This window comes from Malaclemys terrapin, chromosome 4, assembly GCF_027887155.1.
Source record: "Malaclemys terrapin pileata isolate rMalTer1 chromosome 4, rMalTer1.hap1, whole genome shotgun sequence".
In the NCBI taxonomy this organism is placed as follows: Eukaryota; Metazoa; Chordata; order Testudines; family Emydidae; genus Malaclemys; species Malaclemys terrapin.
This window is the reverse complement of record NC_071508.1, coordinates 111735758-111756462: the sequence shown is the minus strand read 5'-3', so window position 1 is coordinate 111756462 and position 20705 is coordinate 111735758. Positions and strand designations below refer to the sequence as shown.

Here is a 20705-nt window from a genome sequence, read left to right as displayed (position 1 = left end):
GTTGAGGGAGGTGCCATCTCTGAAAGGAGAGGCAGGGGCATTCAGTACCCAAAAGCTGCCCAATCCAGGAGATGGCCACTTGATTGCTGCATCCGTCAGACAGATGCTGCATTGTTTAGAAAGCACCAAGTGAACAAGCGAAATACCAGGCAGGATAAAAATAGAGCCCATGCCTGTCCCGCAGGGGAGGGGTACACAGGGGAAGGGGCCCCTTTCATTGTGAATTTATTTATAATAACCCTTTCCTCCCTTGAGTAGTCCCAGCACAGAGTAGCCGGCATTTACAAGACAGTGCTCTGCAGATAGCTCTTTTCTAATTCCACTGACAGCCTCACATCTCTCATCTCATCTGGCATCACTGCTGCGCTGAGCTCAGCCACTTCTGCCCATTTTCCCTGTTGACATGGACAGAAAATTGAGCAATTACCCTTAAACTCCTCTCTCTCAGATCACCCAGATTGCTACACACACAGTATTAAACCCCCAATCGCCCCTGGCCAAAAGTGGCTCAAGTAGGCCTGTCCTTTAGGAATTAAACACTTTTTTGTTGCTCGTGAAGGTTTATTATTCCTAAGGTTGTCAATGTATTAAATCCTGTTAAAACAGGTTTCCCATTGTGCAGAGAGGCAGAGCTCTCCTATCAGAGCCCCACAAGCCAGGGCTCAGGCAGACACTCTGCAACCCAGCAACGGAGCAGTACCTGGTTACTGAGACCACGCTTTATGTACAAATATGTGTATATGCCAGTGTGGGCTGTACATCAGAGCATTGCACAAGAGCTCAGATAATTCAGTGGTGGGTGCTTTAGAAGAGTGTTTCTCAACCTTTTGAATACCAGGGACTGGCTTGTTGCCTTCCTAAACTATGTCAGAGAGATCCCAGGGACCCGTCTTTGAGAAACACTGCTTTAGAAAACCCCAACATTGGTACACAGAGACACTAGTTACAGCTGGGGAGTTACTGCCACTATTCTCAGGTGACTAACTTTTTTGAAAAGTTCCCCAAATTTGGAGTTAGAGTGGGAAAATGATGCTTTTTGTCAGATACATTTCTTGGCTCTCCAATAACTCAAAAAAAGGCTCCTTTTTATCATGTCTCACTTGTCCTAGACCAGTTGTCCGTGAGGAAGAGAGACCTGGAAAATGGCTGGAGAAATACAGTTTAGAGAAAATGAATTGTTAGCACAGTTCTGTATATACCCCAAAACAGTGTCAGAGCTGCAATGTCTGACCCGTCCCCATCTTCCACAAGCTCTCTCTCCTGGTAATGTTTCACTCTTCTACTGCACTGTCTGTTTTCTTTATGTAACTCTAAGGAATCACTGAAGTCAGATATGTCCATTCAATCCATTTCCTTCCACTACTGTCTCTGGCCTCCTTCCACTCAGTCCTTTTACACATGGTATGCCCACCCTGAACTAATCTGTGAAGCTACTATTTTCTATTTCAAACCTCTCCTCAAGAATCCAACTCAGCCATGACACCTATAAGAAATCTCTCAACATTACATAGTTAGGTGGAATGGCAGTTGGGGAAGTCCATATTTATTTCATCAACATAATTACAAAACCTATCGAATATACAAAATGTTTCTATTTGAGTGTATCACCTTCTCCCCACCACCACTCCCCCAGGCCATATTGGAGATTCTTTGTGGCAGAGATTGTGTGTTTATGGCATCCAGTGCAATGGGGCCCTGATCCTGCCTGGGGTCTCTGGGCACAGCTGCAGTATGAAGAAGTAAAATGTGCCTAGACATCAAAATTGTTGTTGAACACAGAATGTTCTTTTTCTAAATTTGCAGTTTTTTATTTTAATGAAAAGGTGGCACAGGAGATAAATAATGTTAATGTAACCTTATGGCTGAGATTTCTAATACATTAAAGACAAGAGATTCAAATATATGCTTCGACAGCAACAATTATTAGGCAACCCTAGCTATTCACATTAAGGTATAACAAGTCAACACCATATGCAGCATAAAAAGACCACAGCACATTCCTTGGGGAACCATAAGCCAATGTTTTGACTTTTGGGTGTTTAAAGACCCAGCCATAATGCTGTATTGAATGACACAAGCCAAAGTACAGGTTTGTATTAGGTATCCCAATATGTCTGGGGCAGTAACTCAATTCAGTGCATGGCTATATTAGATACCTGTGCTGCTCTATACTTTCACACTGTGTATTATTTATTTTTCCCCGGATTGTTTATTCAACATAGTCATTTTACTTGGGGTGGGATTTTGCTTTTAATCATCCACTTTCCTTCCCTGGAATTGCTGAGAGACTCTGATCCCTGAGCCCTCTCACATATCGTTTCCATGCTTTATCTCCTTCCATCAGGAGGACTATAGGAAAGTGATGGAGAAATATTGGGGCATTGATAATTCAGAGGTTTTCAGTGCAGAGTTTAAAGTAGTCCCACCCACTCCATCTTGTATTGTTCTACCAGATACCTGTATGGGTTGGAATCTTAGCCAGAATATCATGATCTTTTTTTTCCTCTTTCACCCACACACAGTCTTGGATGCTGGCTTCCAAAGGACAAAAATGACTGTCAGTTGCAGTTTGGCTTTGGATATATTATACTGTGATTTGACATATCTCCAGAGCCCAGTCTATCTCAGTTCTTATACTGTATCTACCACACATGGTATCTGAGTACCAGATGCCACATGGTGCAAATATTTGGCAAGGGAGGTTTCTGCTGTCTGCGAAGAAACTTCAAATACTCGGAGGCAAGCGAATAAAATGAGGGATCTCAGGTATTTGAACACATGGGGAACTAATACTTTCAGCCTCAGTGATACTCAAACTCAGAAAGCTCAGGAAGTCTCCCAGGGGGAAAGCTAAGACTATGCTGGAGGTAGCTACTAGGGCTTAAAAGGTGCCAGGATTGGTAGCCACATATCCAATGCATCATCTCCCTGAAATATCTGAATAAGGCTTACATTGGACAAGGTAAAAATATAACTGTGGATATTCTCATTACCCATCTAAAAGTCTGATTGTGATGGGGCATCTGCCCCACACTGGCAGAGAAGGGGTTAATAGAGCCCCAGGGAGGCTTTGTGGGAAGCAGCCAATAGGTGAGAGCCTGCAAGGAACAGAAAATCAGGGCCCCACAGGCCCATATTAAAAGAGCACAGGGAGGGCAGAGCAGGGTCAGTTACTGCTGGGAGCCCAGGGAGTAAGGACTGTGTCCCCAGAGGGCTATGAGAACTGCTAACACCTTGGACAGAGCAGAGCATGGCTCCTGGAACTGAGTAGCTGAGAGCCCTAAGGTGAGGGCAAAGAAGGTGCTGGGGCCATGGGGAAGTGTCCCAGGGAAATACAGCAACATTGACAGAGGAGCAGTAGAAGGCTGCTATTTACAGGGTCCCTGGGTTGGGACCTGGAGTAGTTGGAGGGCCCAGATTCCCCCCCTTGCCACTGGGGAAGGGGCAGGACTGTTGGATGATACGCCCCCCAGAGGAGGGAAAAAACAGACGATGACCTAGCCAGAGAGCTGAGTTAAGAAGACGATGCTGTAGTTCTGGGAGCTGAGAGGGGAACTGTAGGCGGGAGCAGAGACAGAGTGCTGGTGTACAGATCGCAGACATGAGCATCTGCCTCGAGCTAATTCCTAGCACAACCAGGAGGACGTGCCAGTCTGGCAATGAGGGCTGTGCTCCATGACACTGATCCCTTAGTGAATCCTGACTCAGTAAACTCAGACTCTGTGATATTTTGTGGCCCTCAGTTTTACAGGTTAATTAAACAGTGTAAAAAAGTTCAGCCACTGGAAGTTTGATGTAGCTTCTAGGAACCATGGGTGAGTGTCCGTGCCTGCCAGGCCTCTTGGTATATGGGGTTAATGTCCGTCTAGGACTCGGTCTTGTGGATTTTTGCAGCTATTTCTCTTGGCTGATAACACAATTGCCCAGTGCTGGAGGAGCAGGCTACACTAACTATAAGGTCCAGCAGAGCTAGAGCCTGCCCAAAACTCTGGGGTACCTCACAGCAGCCAGTACACTGCTGGAAAGGGGTAATTCACTGGTGCATGTCCTGAGCCCACATACACACACAATCCCAGATTAGGGGATTCCATGAAGAATTCCATGAAGTCTTCATTCATATGGTCATAGAGAGAGGTAGAAGACTTGACAGCTGAGGAGAGCAGGGTATGGGGCACACAGGAGGGTGTCAGAAGTGCTAGTCCTGAATGGGCACAAGAGGGAGTGTGTTAACCCAGGAAGGATTTGGCAGTGGAGCTTATCACCATTTGACATGGGGGACCAACTTGTGACTCTTTCCACTTCCCCTGACCATCTACTGGCCTTCCAGCCTCAAACATGTTCTAGGATCTCTCCATCTTACCAAAAGTATTTTATCATTTATCATTTCTACATTATTCAAGACCAAGGCTAAGTCCATGGGTAACCTCCCTGGTCCTCTTCCCCTAGAGTACTGTCCCTACTGATCTCCATCACACCTTCTCCAGCTCTGGAGTCAATGAGATCTTTACCCCAGCATCTCTCACAAAACTGACACACTCTCCTGTTGCTTCTTTCAGGACAATTCTGCCCATGCTTCTGGAGAACCCTAGAAAGCACAGGCCTTTTTTTTTTTTTCCTAGCAGTTAAGAAGATGAAGTCTTACCTCCTCCATCGTCTGATCCCTCCAGGCTCTGCTGCCTGAGGCGATGACTATGACAAAGCACAATAGGAAAATAATTTCAAAGACAGAAGCGTTTATTCTCATGTCCCCTCTCTCCGCCTGGGGGCTGCAGTCCCCACCAGAATCTAAGGCAGGAGTTCCCCAGTTTTCCCGTGTTGCAGAACACTTGGGAAGAGCAAGCACATTTTCTCAGTTCATCTCCTCTCCCACAAGGCTTCATTCTGCAGCCACCTGGAAGGACTCTTCAGAACACAGAGCATAACCCCTGGATTCTATGGACAGCAGGACCTGAGGATTCAGGGGCCAGGGCAGCTGAGAAAAGAAATACTTTTCACCAAAATTCTTGTCTTTTTCTGTCCTCATGGAGTGACAGAGCAACTACATGCACTGGCTCTAGGGAAACAAGAAGTCAGATTACCAGCCCCCTCCCTCAGGACAATGGGCATATCACGTGCCTTCAGGAAGGCTTCACATCCCTGAAGCGGAGCATGGCAAGATCCAAAATCCAGTGCCCACATTCACATGCCCTACTACACAACACTCCCACTGGGAATTAGGGGCCCATAACAGAAGAGAATCAAATCTTTCATTAGCAACAAGGAGAACTTACTCTTCTACTTCTTCTGCAGTTTTCCGTCCTGATCTGTAAGACAAGAGGCCCACGCTGAGAAAGGGCTATAGGGTGAGACAGACACACATCTTTCAATACATTGTTCTTATTCTGCAAAGCAGCCTCCACGCATCCCTGGCGACATAAGTGACTTCATGCACAATATAACAGGCCTCACCTTTGAAAAGTGCACGCAGGTGGGTGCTGGCCCACTGCACACAGAGTTAAATTAGAGTTAATTTGGTCCAGAGAGGCAGCTTGGCAAAACACCAGCAAGAGCACTCACTGCTCTTTGAGTTTCTCCTCAGTTCTTTTGTCCCCATTGCCCATGAGCTGCAGGCAAACTCAAGGGCAAACGCCAGTACATAAGGGACTGGAGCAAAATAAGTTATGTTAGTTCCAGGGCTACATCCCTGAGAGACCAATAGGTTCCTCCTGTCCTCCGCCATAGACAAATATTGTCTAGTTGCCTTTCTAGGCCAGGGGCCTCACCCAGGCCTTGGCAAGTTCAGGTCAGAAATGCTGTCGCTGCAGCAAATCAGGGCCGATCCGGCTGAGTTAACAGGAGTTCATAATAATAACGTGGGGGGGAGGCGCAGGCAAATGGCAGCTCTCTCGCTCTTCACCCCAGCAAGCCCAGAAGTAATTCAGTTCCGATTAGGGATGCTTGTTCAATATTCAAAATGTAAAACATGGAGGTTGCTGAACCAGCACTTTGAGAAGTTAATTAAATGCCAGGTTTCTTTTTAGCAGATACTCCATCACTCGCTGATTGCTTTGGCCATTTTGCAGAATGAAGTTTTAACTCTGTGCGCTGGGAATAAATATTCTCCCCTCTTCCTGGGCTCAGGGCACTGTGACAAGGGATACGTGGAGCTTTCTTCTCCCATGCACCCCCTCCCAAGAAGCACCACAAAGCAGCGGTCACTTCCATTCCCTCGCACTTTCCCCATCAAAGTAAGTCAGTGAGATGGGAAAGGCTTCTCCCTTCAACCACCTAGCTCTCCATTCTAACAGGTCCTGAGCCTCCTCTATCCCCGAGTGCCTAATCTGCCCCTGTGAGGGCGGGGAGCAGGGGACACAGGATTCCCATCTCTGAGAAGAGGAAGCCGAGAGAAGGTTATTGTCTGAGAGAGACAGAGAGGAAGGGTGGCTGCCCCCACCGCCATTGCTGGAGCTTTCACTCGGAGAGACATTAGAGAGAACTGCAGCTGAATTGGAGACCTTGGGCCCAAAGCAACTGGGTGCAATTCCATTGATGCGACCAGAGTTGCAGCAACTTAAGTAAGACTTGAACTTGGTCTTTACCAAGGGCAGCCAGTCAATGCAACGGGATTATAGCATTTTAGAGGACAGCCCTCTTGGTGGGGAGGTGACTGCCTACAGGGAGAGGGATGGAGATGGACAATGCACCAATACATACAACCATCCCCCTGCTAACACAAAAAGAGCGAGGAATCAGCCCAGAGGGCCCATCAGCAGCTCAGACTAGAGGATTTGAATTCAGAGGGAAGAATCTGAGAAAGTAGAGGTGAATTATGTCCCATTTTATCCATCTCCTCTGGCTAGGCAGGACTGCTCCCTCCAGCCTATCTTCCAGGGCTTTGCCCACTCGAGGATTAAACATCCCAAGCAAGGGGCCTTTCTATCTCTTGCCTGTGGGAGACAATACCACAGCCTAGGGCAGCAGGAAAATGTGGATATTCATTCTAAACTTTCCTTAGCTTCATCCCATTACTCCTGGTTACAGCCTTTTCATGGCCTTGGGGTTTACTCTTCAGATCCTTGTACAGAGCTATTCTGTCCCCTCAGCCACTCACTACAGACCTAGCTCATTTAACCTCTTATCACTTCACTGAATCACCACAAACCCTTGCAGCTGCCAGGAGAAGCAGACAAACAACAGTTTGTAGAGAGGGACTTGTAGGGCTAAATACATAAAGCATCAGGTGCCAATTAAAAAAACAAAACAAAAAACCACACCCAGGATAACAGGGTAGGTTCCAAACACCCAAACAAGGGTTTAGGGCTGCAAGAAAATTAAGTGGGTGAAAATGCACAAGACTAGACCACCTCCTCATATAGAAGAGTGGAGAAGGGGCTTGGAATGGAGCAAAGGGCATTTTTTGAAATTATATAAAATATGCCCATCACAACGGTCTCTTGCTACACTGACAGAAGAAAGAGATCAGGCACCATTATTATTTATTCTTTGTACTGTGATAGCACCTGGTGACTGCATTCAGAAATTATGGCCCCATTGGGCTAGGCACTATACAAACAGGCAACACAAAATCAGCCTCTGCCCCAAAGCATTGACCGTCTATGGGACAGGGGATGTTTGTACAGTGCCCACACAATGGGCCCTCTGGGTGCTAATGTGATGCTTTTATTATTATTTATGTGTAAAAACAAAACTGGACCTATCCAAATACATAACCCACATTTGCCACCTCAGGAAAAGCCTGAGAGAAAAGACAAACCTTCCACTGTGGCCTACAGAGGTTAAAAAAAAAAAAAAAAAAAAATCACAGGCTCTGCTGGAGCAGTAGGGGAAGCATGTTGCCAATTCAAGGATCCTTGTCAGAGGATGACCCACCTCCAGACCTGTTGGCACCAGAGGCTTAGCAAACACAGGGAAACTATCCCTATTTGTCTTTTAGCTCTCCAGCTGCCATTGGAAGCCACACATGCAATTTGCATTTGATCTTTCTGTTTTAGATGCTGTGGAGTGCCTCCTCTTGAAAACAGGTTCTGCCTCAATGCCAATTGCATCAGGCTGGGACAAGCATTTCATCCTTCTTAAAATGTAATGCTCTGGGTGCACAACATCCTCCTTATCAACCACAAGAACACAGCCTTCCATGGATGAGCTAAGGCAGAGAAATGACAAGCTTTGGGTTTAAGCATGCCAACCATGTTTGGGGAGGATTCCGATATCTTTAATCTTGCATTCCCAGCAGCTTCCTGCACTGAGAAATCTGCACTTACCAGCTCCCCTCACTCCAGCAACAAGCATGGCACAAGGAAGGCATTAAACACATACAGAATTGGTAACCATAGATTCACCCATTCAGATAAAGACACTCAGAACAATGCAAGTGAGGCAACATTTAGACAGAACTAGGTCTCATTCAGGAGTATTAAACCACCACAAATCACCAGCTCCCAACATTTCTATCTGTCCAGCCAGGTAAATTTACATGTTGCTCAATGCTGTGGCACCTAACTTTTCCTGATCAAACCAATTCCTTCCCAGGGACACCAGGGCATGGGCTGGCCTAGTCATCTGGCCAGCTCAGCTCAAACTCCTTCACATTCGGAGCTGCTACTACTCCCACATTCACTCACTATCCCTGGAATATTCTCTCCAGCTCTGAACAGCTATCAATCCCTATCCTTAGTTTCAGGGGAGTTGATGGAAGAGAAAGTGGAGGCAGGACTGCATTACAGTTCTGAGATCCCCTTATTACACACTCCTGCATCCCATCTACCTCCTGTCCCATCCACCTGCTGTGGAAGGGGAGACAAATCTGCTCCTATTCAGTAAATATCTCGTTATCCCAAGCCATTCTATATCACCTGCAAGAACCCCTCTGTCTCCAAGGGATTGGGCGAGCGGGTGACTCTTAACCCCCATGGAACTGTGTCTGAGTTGCTGTGGAACCTCTTACAAGTTATGTGCTGAAGGGTGAAAGGCAGTTCTAATGTAGACATCATCTCTGTTAAACTGTTTCTCTCTCATTTAATAGAATACCACGGAGATCTAAATGGAGATAAAGTAGCAGGGCTCAGAGAACAGCAAGGATGCTATCTTTATGCAGCATGACAATGTTCAGTGGTTAATTAGACACTGTTAACCTATTTTAGCCGGGGACATAACTGGGATGAATGGGGGGAAATGTCCTTGAAATCTTTTAATGTCCACAGCTCATGGAGGGCCCTCGTTACATTTCTGTGCCACAGGACAGCATGTCCCTGAGCTACAGCTGAGCACCAGAGGTCAGCCTGTGACCTCTCAGCACACAGGGACCATAGGAAGACATTGTAATCCTAGCATGGGGAGGCAGGAGGGTGGGGTAGCCAAGTAAGAATAAAGGAAGCGATTATGGTGACCTGTCAGGTATATTAAGGCATCGTTCAGGAAAGAACGGATCTGAATCTGATGGGAAAGGCTGCTGGGGATGATTGGGGGCAGGTGGCCAGGGTACGAATTTGATGGGCAAGTAAAATATGGTTTGTTGGAAGTTTCCACCAGCTTTACAGGAAAGAGTGGGCCTGGGCGGATTTGTTTGCCATGGTCATTTTGCAAGGCTTGGGCCGTGTGCAGGGTCGCAGCCCCAGGTGCCTCAACGTCCAATAAATCTGTCCTCCCATCACTTAAACGTGAAACCAGCACTAGCAGCTAGCAGCAGGGATGAGGAATGAAGAGACATCAATATTCTGATCTGGGGCCAAACTGCCCCTATGCTGTAACCTCTATGGGTCTCAGGCACAAAGCTGTGAAGGTGGGTAAGAGCAGAAGTTACACTGAAAGGCTGATGCTCAGAGGCACTTTTGTTGGAAAATCAATTCTGCCTTCTCCCCTCCTGCACTGAGAGCACGGACCCTTCCGCTCATCCCCACAGGACAGCGCTTCCTGGGCAGGGAAATCGCAGCACCAATGCAACAAGATATCTGGTGACCAACTCTCCCTCCACTGGGGACAGCAAACACCCTCCCCAGACTGCTCCCCACTCATGTCACAGCTATGTTGCACTCAGCTTCTATCTGCACATATTCTTTATAGCACTCCAAGGAGATCTGAACAAGTGAGCCAGCCTTGTCAAAATGCTGGCAGGCTCTATTCCAGGGGCAAGACTCAAGTTGCACTGGAAGGTGTGCCTATTCCCGTGTAAAGTTTGCCCCCTGCTGGCCACACCTGCAATAACATTCCCTGTCTGGCTCAAGGTGAAACTCTAGGCAGAGGACTCATGGGACAAAGGAACAGGAGAAGTATGCTGGTGCTTATTGAAGGGCGGGTGGAGACAGAGCATGTGCAAAAACAAAAGCAGCATAACCTGTCTGGAGAGGACACGCGCCTCTCTCTTACCTTGAGGCTCCTGTTTGTGCTCTTGCTTACTTTCATTGTTTGCTTACAAAAAGGCTATGACATGGCTTAGTGTGATGACAGATCTAGAAGCCCCACATGCCAATTATGTGAGCAGCTGCATCCAAACCCAACCTTGGGCTGAGAACGTAGCTAAGGCAAGTACCTGGGTGAGGCAGATGTGCAACTTACAGAGCTCCCAGCAGTGCCAACAGCTGTCTCATCTCAGGCTGCAATGGGGGATGAAAGCAAGGAGAGGCCTAAGAGACAGGCATCCCACCATGAAAGGATGTTAGATAAGATGCTGATCTCCCTCACAGATCTGCAAGCAACACAGCTCTGATAGAAAGGCTCTGGTCCTCACTCCTGGCCAGCGCAGGATTGGTCCCTATGTCTATTCTCCAGGGTTCTGTCCACCATAGTTTTAAAGGGGCTGCTACTCTTCCTTGGGGGACTTGCCCTAATAACCACACTTGATTTTTCTTTGCTCAGTTCCCTCCCTGGAGAACAGTAACATCACAACAGCACCATATCAGATACATCTCCATGAACATGTGCCACCTTTCTCTCAGAGGAGCTACTTTCAGAAATAATGCTGTTATTGGCGAGGACCAGACATCTTGCAGAAACAAACAGATCGGACTGCACCAAGTCTCTCCACAGGTGGCGCTGCAGTCCTCATAGCCTTGAGAGAGAGAGGGAGAGATAAAGTGTCCCCGAATGCCATGCTTCCCAAATGGGAAAAAAAAAAAAAAAGATTGGGAGAGCAGAAGGCTGCCAGATAGTTTATTTTTCCACCTGACTTTCACCACTGGAGAGGTACAAGGGCAGATATATGTGCACGTGTACGTGTGTGCGCACGCACGCAGGGCAGGAGCATTTGCAGACTTGCAGGGAGGGTTCAGTCTGCATATTAATATATTTCCTGGCACATCTAAGCCACTTCTCTTTTTGTGAATCACCTCTAACCAAAACTGCTTCAAGCTGCCCTCTTGCTAAAAAAAGAAAAGAAGAAAAGGGGAAGATGTGATGTTCAGAGATACATTTTATTTTAACAAAGTGGATTCATCACAGGGAGAAGAGAGAAGGGTTACATTTGAAGAATTCTAATCAAACTGGCCTGCATCCATACAAAAATGTTGAAAACATGTTTGTCCCAGCCAGATTGTCTGGCTCAAAAGACATGAGCGCAGATCCTCAAAGGTACTTAAGCACCTCAACCCCAGATTTAGGCACCTAAATCCCATTTTAGGCACCCTTATGATCCACAAAAGCCCCGTTCAGCTGCCGCCTAACCTGTAGGTGCCTGAACTCACTCGGCACCTACAGTTGTGCAGTAGAAGTTCCCTAGGCACCTGTTTCTCTGCCTCTGGGCACATATGCTGCTGCCTCACTCTAGACCAGGGGTTGGCAACTTCGGCACACGGCCCAACAGGGTAATCCACTGGCAGGCCGTGAGACATTTTGTTTAGGTTGACCATCCGCAGGCACGGCCCCCCGCGGCTCCCAGTGACCACGGTTTGCCATTCCCGGCCAATGGGAGCTGCGGGAAGTGGCAGGCCACAGGGAGGTTATATCAGGAACATCAAGTCTGGTCTTTGTGTACTCTAGTTTTGCTGGAGAACTCCTTGGAGGAGCAGAAAACTAGAGAGAGAGCTTTCTTTGCCCCCAGTTGAAGAGACTAGGATGCTCGATCTTTCTCAGATATTCCCTTCTCAACTCCACCAGGTGATACCATAATCGCACTGGTTCTCCAGTCAAGCAGTATCCATCCGGAAAAACAGGTTAGAGAAGACCTACCTATCTAACAAAGAAAAACACAAACAGAAAACACAACACTTAAAAAAAAAAAACACCACCCCATTTCAGGCCAGCAATACCCATTGCAAAGAAGCAGGAAAGGGCAAAAGTCCAATTATCGCCCCTTCACGGGCAAGCCCACTGTAACCAAGAACTACGCTGGATTAAAATGGGAAATATTTCTCTCACCACTTGCTACTGCCCTGCTGGGAGTCTCTTAGGGTGACTCTTCTGCCCATTGTTTTTTGCCTTTTACTGGGGCTGAACATAACCACCAGTTGCTAGAGGCAAGGAGAATACTATCCTGTCAATGACATAGAGGAACAAGAGGACGGGAACCAGTTAGCATTCCCGGAACATACAGCCTATTTAAAAAAAAAAAAAAAAAAGCAGCTTTCACACACACCCTGGGCCTGCACACCACAGCTGTATCGCCATCTTGATGTCCTTGACACGTGCCGATGGCATGGAGGCGGCTGGCACCAGAACAGCCCAAGAGAAAGAACGAGAGGCCAATGGAGATTTATGTGAGGAGAGTGAGATGGACAAGGTAAAATTGTCAGGAGGAGTTGTTAGAAAGTAAAATATATTGTGACAATTCCACTCCTGCCGTTCATCAATAAACTGACAGATCATTTAGTGTCAATTAGGAGTGATAGATGGACAAGTCCCCATGATCCTGGGCCAAAATTAATGGCTGGGAGGGAGAGAGTGATTGAAAATGACGGCTGACATTGAGAGGAAAGTCCTGAAGGTCCCCAAGGGGCCATTACTTGCCTCATTCCCTTGCAGATCAATGCAGGGACAAACCCAAAAACAGACACTTCAAGACAAAACTTAATCAGACTTCCTTTCCTTCTAAGTTCTGCTCCCTCGCTCGGCCACCTTGCTCTCCTCTGCCTGCTCTCGCCACGCTGCTGAAAACAGCTACAGGTGGCGGTGAGACACGGTGATGGAACCTGCTACAGGCTTCCCCACAGCCAGGAGCCTTACTCAGCTCCTAACATGGCAGCACCACAGGGAAGCACATACTTAGATTTATTTCAACAACACTGTATTGAGAATAGAGAGTGGAAGAAATGAGACGCCCTCCCGCCTTGCCATGCCCAAATGCAGAACCTCACAGACACTTTACTATTTCCACTTGCTAGACAGGGACAGCCAGAGGTTCTATAAACCAGTGGCTCTCAAGGGCCATTTCACACAGACAAGAAAGCATATTTTAAGTCCCATCTTCTTGTAACAGATGGCTTTAACTTTACTTATCTCCAGAGCCCTCAATACATTCAAGTCCTTAATCCCATAAATCACATTCTTCCAGCTCCAGGACCCAGTGCTGCCACTCCCCACCCTCCAGAGCCCAAAACAACTTCAGTACCCAGATCATGCCACCACCACTGCAATGCTCTAGGGTGCATCCCACCTGCCCCTACTCTCTCAGATGTCCACCAATGCTTCCCTGCTATCACATGCACTCTCCAGGGCATTATATTGCCACTCCTGCCCCAGGACATTTCAACATATCCATGCTCCAGGGCATACCCTGCCCACACCTACTCTCCAGGACATGCCACCATTTCTCCAAAGGAAGCAGCTTCAGTTACTCCTAAGGCCGCCTGTTCCCAAAATGCCACCATCATGGACCCTCCGTGTCCACCAGAGCACAACAGATTCATGTGTGCACATGCTGTGGGTGACTTCAAGGTCCCTTCGCAAGCAGCTTTCATCAGGAAGTGGCTATATTTGTTCAACACCATCACTAGATGCTGAGGAGAGGCTTGTGGGAACTAAACCACAAGGGCTGATGAGAATGAAGGGAAACAGACCCAGGTTTCATGCAAATGTCCTTACAGCAAAGCAAGGGCAGAAACAGGCTAGCAGAGATAGAAATGGAAGAGACTCTAAAGAAAGTGTCTTAGGTGAGGACAGCAGTTATTTGATTGAAAGGGACCCTGGCAAGTACTTTTTTTTTTAAAATATATATAAATGCTTCCACTTATAAAATTCTTATGGATGCTCAAAAACAAATTCTCTTTGCCTGAAGCCTGGACTTTTTCCATTGGGAAACACTTTTCCGCCTCTTTGCCTCTTATGACGCATGAGCCAACACGGCAATAAACCATTTACTGTTTTTCAGGAGTGTCAGCAATGATGCCATCAAGGGCATAAGCACAGCTCTCATAGCAGAGCTTGGGTTCCCTCTGCTGGTTGAAGAGCAGATTCACAGCAAAATGATGATGTTATTACTATTGATTTGTATAGCAGAGTATTAGGCCCCAAGTATCTATCTAGGTACTTATATAGTCATCAGAGCGCTAGGGCTGGAATAAGTAGCACTGGGGCTGACACTAAGAAAAACAGTTTCTTCCCTTTCTCTCTTCAGATAAATTAAAAATATACAGAGGAAGTTCAACTTCAGGGACACCCCATTGGAAGAAAAATAGATGATGCCAAATAGTAATGAGGAGTGTTGTAATGGTTACAGCAGAGTCCCAGCTCTGCCACTTAACCTCTTTGTCTCAGCTTCCACATCTATAAAAGTGAGGGTACTAAGAAAAATAGCTATTTCATGGGGCTACTGGGAGTTCTAATTAACCTTTTCATGCCTGATTCTTTGTAACCTTATTTGTAAAATGTGCCACTTTGGTGGCCTCTAGAAATTAAGTGACAGATTTGTAGATGCTTTTGGAACCTTTGTGATGAACGACCCTATTCATGCAAAGTATTTTTTAAATGAAATAGAGTATGGAGAGAACCACAGGCTACCTACCCCCACCTTGCAACAGATTGAGGTAGTAATGATCTGGCAGACAGAGCCAAGAGTAAGGTGGGATATATGCTAATGACATAGGTTATCCAGGTGAGACAAGACCAGAGAGGGTTGTGAGGGGCTCCAGAAGGATCCAGCAAAACTAGGAACAATGAAAAACAAAATGGTAGATGAAATTCTGCCATGACAACTGCCAAGGAGCATACATTGGAAGGACAATTTCAAGTGATTTGCTCACACTGACAGGCCCTGGAAACTAGTAATGTAGCAGGAAAGAAGTCTAAGTGCCACTGCAGATAAATCAACAAGGCTACCAGTGCAACAGGCAACATAGTCAGAACTGGAATGAAGAGGTGAGGCTGCATAAGGGGACAGAACAACAACTACAAGGCCATTACATAAATAGATGCATAGACTAGCTGATCTGCAATACACCTGCACATGACAGAGAAAAATCTAACTACAGTCCCATCTCCAACCCTCCCTTCCTAAGTAAAAGTCATTGAGGGTTTGTCTACATGCTGGTTGTGCACTGATTTAACTCCACCAGTTTAGAAACCAATATATTTAAAGGATGCAGTCTCCTAGCATGGGCAGAATTAAACTGGTATCAGTGCTTATACTGGCAGTAGCTGTATCAATGTAAGCACATCAATAACAGCATAACCGCAACCACACAGTGAGGGAGGGGATGGGGGGAAGCGTGTTGTACTGATTTAACTAGATGGCCTTCCAAACCAAAATAGTCAGTCAAATTGGTACAAAAGCTGTGCATAGATAAGCCTTGGGAAAATAGAGACAACCCAGCTGCAGCAACATGTGTGACATCAGCCTATGACTCAGACACTTCACAAGCAAAATTTAGTACGAGATATGTTGTAGAAACAACTCTAGTAGCAGTGGCATCTTGGAAGGAAGGAATGGAGACAGATGGAGAAATCAGTGTTTGAAGAATCCACAGCTGGAGTCACAAAGAAAAGACAAATGACAACAGGGGATTATCCAAACCCCTCCTTTCCCATCTTTGATTTCAAAAAAATCAGAATAATGCCCCTAAAACTGACAGTTACCAGAAATGGTCAAAAAATTTCTTCTGTGGCCCTTAATGCTGATCAATAACGGCTTGCATCAAGTGGCCACTTCCACTGAGTCTTGAAGCGTTACTCATGCCAGAAGGTGCCTGAGATGCCAAGCTAACCAGGTCTCCCACCGAGATGCACCATCCCCCTTGATCTTCTCTCTTGCTCCTTTGTCAGATTTGTGTCTAATTAGACTGGAAGCTTCCCTGGCCAAGAACCTACCATATAAAATCTCTGAAGTGTCCAGCATACTTCAGAATGCTAGAGAAATAATAATACAGGTGCCCTGCACCCCACTCCTCTGAGCTGGTGGGTTCAGGCTGTGTACTTTCCTTCTGCTCTCCCCCAAACTACAGAACCCAGAAGATCCACATCACTATGTTCTTCTAATAACAAGCAGTAACGTCCCCAGAAACTTACTTTTTCCAGGTAGGCTCACTGTTGGGGAGAGGGCCATCTATTTCATTTGGTCCAGTTAGGCCTTGAGGGACCTTTGCCATATAGGACCTGCCAAGGGGATCCTTGAATGCTCAATCCTGTCCTTAGGGCCCCATGAACCCGGCATACTGCTGGAAGAGGCATATGTAGTCCTTGCACAAATTGGAGCACCCCCAGAGTAAGGTGACCAAGCCAGGAGATACACTCTGGTGTATGCTGAGAAATACAAGCAACTCCCCCACATCCTACCTGGGCCTAATACAAGTGGCCCCTTCCTACTCTTTAGGTCTATCAACAGATGAGGCAGAGCCCAGTTAACTTTACAGCCTTTGGTGAGTTGCCTGAAGTTTTCACCTCTCAACTCCACCTGCCCTTAGTCCAGATCCCCCATCTCTTGGCATGTCCTGATCTCCCCTTTCCTCTAGAGTCCCTACATCTTCTATCCTGGACTCTCCAGCTGTACTGAGTCCCACCTCCTTCCCTGATTTCTCTCTTCCCTGAATTCCATCCCTGACCACCCCCAGCAATGTGGGATCCCTCCATAAGGACTTCTTCCTAGACAGTACATTCCCGCAACCAAACACACACAAACACTGATCAATTTCACTCTTCCACCAAGGCTGGACACAAAATCCTGATTCCTTCTGTGGAGTGCCCTGGCTGCCAGTGGGACTCCACTATTCACCAATGGGATCCTCTTGTGGAAAGAGCTCAGCCAGGAAGAGTATTTTCCTGGACATGTTCCTACCCCCCCCCCCCCCCACACACACACACACACACCCCTTCCCAATTACTGCAGCAGGCAAGGGATATGCTGTCACTGGTTTCCCACAGATCTGGAGGCCTGAGTAGAGTAGCACATAAGGAGAGTCAGTCAGCTGCCCCCAGCAGGATGGACACTCTGGTTTGGGTGGTCTGGAGGGCTGGTCACAATAGCATTAGAGACTGAGGCAGCATACGAGGTTCAGGAAGATAACCCTAGTGGTTGTGACAGCAAGCCCTAAAAGATGATGTTCAATCAATCTATGCCTAAGCCCACCCTGAGAAAGAAAGAAGCTGGTACTCACTTGGAAGGTGCCATTACAGGATCATCTGCCCAGCCTCCTTGCCGGCGTGGGGGTTTAGGTGGGGGGCCCTTTAAGAATAAGAGAGACACACAAGATGATATGTTATACCCAGTTCCAACCAGACCACCTCACACTAGATTCACTCATATTGACCCCTGCAGAGTGTTACCTGGTAAGAAGTTTGAGTCCAACACTCAGGTCCTGTTTTTAACAGTGTTTTACAAAACAAAAAGAAGAACAGGAGTACTTGTGGCACCTTAGAGACTAACAAATTTATTAGAGCATAAGCTTTCGTGGACTACAGCCCACTTCTTCGGACGAAGAAGTGGGCTGTAGTCCACGAAAGCTTATGCTCTAATAAATTTGTTAGTCTCTAAGGTGCCACAAGTACTCCTGTTCTTCTTTTTGCGGATACAGACTAACACGGCTGTTACTCTGAAACTTTACAAAACAAAGGAACAGAAATGTTGCCAGGCAGGTTTTAAAGTGTCTGAGACAACACAGGATGCATCACTGTATCCAGGGACCTAGCTGAGTCTCAAGTTCACATACACAAGGCTCAGATGTGGCCTAGCCAAAACATGCCGGGTATGGTGGCAGTCCAGCCTGTGGGTGCTGCCCTCTCCAGGAGAGTGCATCTGCAGTTTAGTGTTGTTAAACTGCACTCATTTTTGTTTCATATCATAAGTGCACAACAAATTAACACATTCCCTACCCCCGAGGAGCTCTCTGTTCAAGACAGGCAGACGGACAGGACAAGACACACTAAGGCACATTAGGAGACTGAATTAGACTTTTAGAAGATAATTATTCCTATTATCTTGCTCCTTTCTATGACGTGCTGTGTGGCCATGGCAATAGGCAGGTGGGGATGTGGCTCAGGGATTGGGATAAGAATTTCTGAGACCATAAGGGGAGCCAGTAGGCCGCTATTCTGTGTGTCCAGCCCATGCCACCTGCAGCTTTGGGCTCAATTCCCCTCTCCCTGGGTACTGAAGTATAAAGTACCTGATACGGCAGAGGCCTTAAGCAGTTTGCATGACGCAGTAGTGTGTGTGATGGGGCAGGGCAGAGCAAACAATTTCAGATTTTCATAGCCCCACAGGATGCTGTCCAGAAAAAGCAGGTGGTCTAGAGAGATTCATAAGACTACAGCACCAAATGTGGAGAGCAGCATAGTAACCCCAAGGGAGCTTCAACCCTTAGGCAGGGGTAGCAGAATGGGGACATTCTCCTGAACTTTAGTTAAGAAAGGGGGAAGGGATGAGTGAATACTGAAGATTTCCTGGTCTCAGAGTGAGGGGCGCGGGAGGAGGATAACTCTGCGACAAGGCCAGCCAAGGGTCTCCAGCTTCTCAATGAGGAAAGGCTGGTTGTAACCCTGAGGCAGAGGGTCTCCTCTGTTTGTTTCTAGAAGCAGAAGTATTGTTTGAGAGTGTGGGAAATGGACATAGCCTGCCAGGGGCAACTGCTGCCTGCTGTAAGGAGGGGGCATGACCCTGCATAGCTCCTTGGGAGGAGCAAAAATAGGCACTCTCCAAAAATAAACAGGGAACAGAAATGAGCTGGGAGCTGCAGTTCCAAAATACTGGCTTTCTTCAGCAAAGGGAGCGCGGGAGGTCAGAGGGACAGGCAGGGAACATGAAGTGCAGGAAATGGCCTCCTTATATGGGTTCATCCGCAGGGGACAGAGCTCAGTCGACTGGAATGACCATGTCACAGAATGCAAAGCCTTCAGGGCCCCAAGTGAATGGAGTTTTCTGATCTTTACACGATTCCCCCAGATTCTTAAGATGCCAAACTACAGAAGAGGCTGCAGTGCCAAAAAAGGAGCATTTTGAATTCAGATGATTTGTGTGCTCCCGAGCCCAGAAAAAAAAGGGAAAAACCACACCACATATGGGCGCGCGCACATACAAAAAAACCCTACACATACCCCACCCCTACATCTCCTCACACAACTATCCTTCCCCATACATGCAACCTTGACCCTCCTGCTCAGATCCCTCCACAGCTCTACACAATCCCACAGACAGCCTACAGCCCATGTCCCCCAGACATACAGCCTCTGCACAGGCACATTCAAAAACACCTCGTGTCTGATGAGTTACATGAATGCTGCCAAAGAGTCAAGGGGACAGAACCGAGGGGAGGACCCAATACCTCCAGCCTCTGCCCCAAATCGTGTTTCCCAGAGTACTTGGGTTTTAATCCCAAACTATTAAGGTCAACATTCAGGTTCAAGGTTGCTTCAGCTCAGGCACCCAACCTTAGAGGGTACTTCTGAAAACATGCCCTGGTCTATGACCAAGACATGACTTCACTGTGTAATTGGGATTTAACCCCACTGCTTCACCCACCTTACAACCTCTCCCCACTGAACACACAGACCATGTGGCTCTTAATGTCCAGAACACTAACCCTCCACTATTCCCACAGCTCCTTTATTTCTGTTGCAATAAACCCAGTAATCCTTTCAGGATTATCTACAAGGAATATTCAGCCACAGTGATGGCCAGGCCAAGAATCAGTTGAGGATCATTGGCTGTATCTTTGTCTATTTGCCTGTAAAGTACCATAACTAGGTTAGTGTACCATATATATTTTTTAAAATAATAATTTACATTTATTCATAGGTTTTAAGACCAGAAGGGACCACTGTGATTATCTAGTCTGACCTCCAGTAAAACTCAGGCCATAGGACTTAAATGCCCAATTGAAATATTCATATTTTTTAGGGAAAAAAAAAAATCTAATCTTGATTAAAAATTTTCCAGTAAGGGTGAATCCACCACATCCCTTGTTGCAATCATTAATTAATTATATAGCATCATTTATCTAAAAATTACAAAGTGTCCTACAAATTAAAATGTAAGCATCATGTCACACATCACCAAAATACAGCCACTTCTGAGATGGATGTGGCTGCCCCAAGCAGCCCTAAATAAGAATTCAAGACAAAACTAAAAAGAATGTAATGTCCAGTTGAAACTTCACATGGAATTTAGGGATACAGTTCTGGTGTATTGGCCAAATTTCAGCCTAGATACCCCAATTTTTATGAAGTGGGATGTAGGATTTTTAATGACCAAAAGTGGTCAAGACCTCTGTGCCCCTAACTTCGTAGTTAGGTGCCTAAATAAATTAATGGACTTTCAAAATGATGAGCTCCCAGCAGTTCTCAATTGGTGT

General features: G+C 46.6%; 1 protein-coding gene across 2 annotated transcripts in view; it reads right to left on the bottom strand.

Annotated features, from left to right (window-relative positions):
- IFT43 (intraflagellar transport 43) overlaps positions 1-20705 on the bottom strand; it is a 49412-nt gene that overhangs the window by 14700 nt on the left and 14007 nt on the right. For both annotated transcript variants that reach the window (XM_054027401.1, XM_054027402.1), the window contains 3 exons: positions 17514-17581; positions 5271-5303; positions 4643-4689 (listed from right to left, as the gene is read on the bottom strand). In XM_054027401.1, the coding sequence (XP_053883376.1) occupies positions 4643-4689; positions 5271-5303; positions 17514-17581 (148 nt within the window). The remainder of the gene's footprint in view (positions 1-4642; positions 4690-5270; positions 5304-17513; positions 17582-20705) is intronic.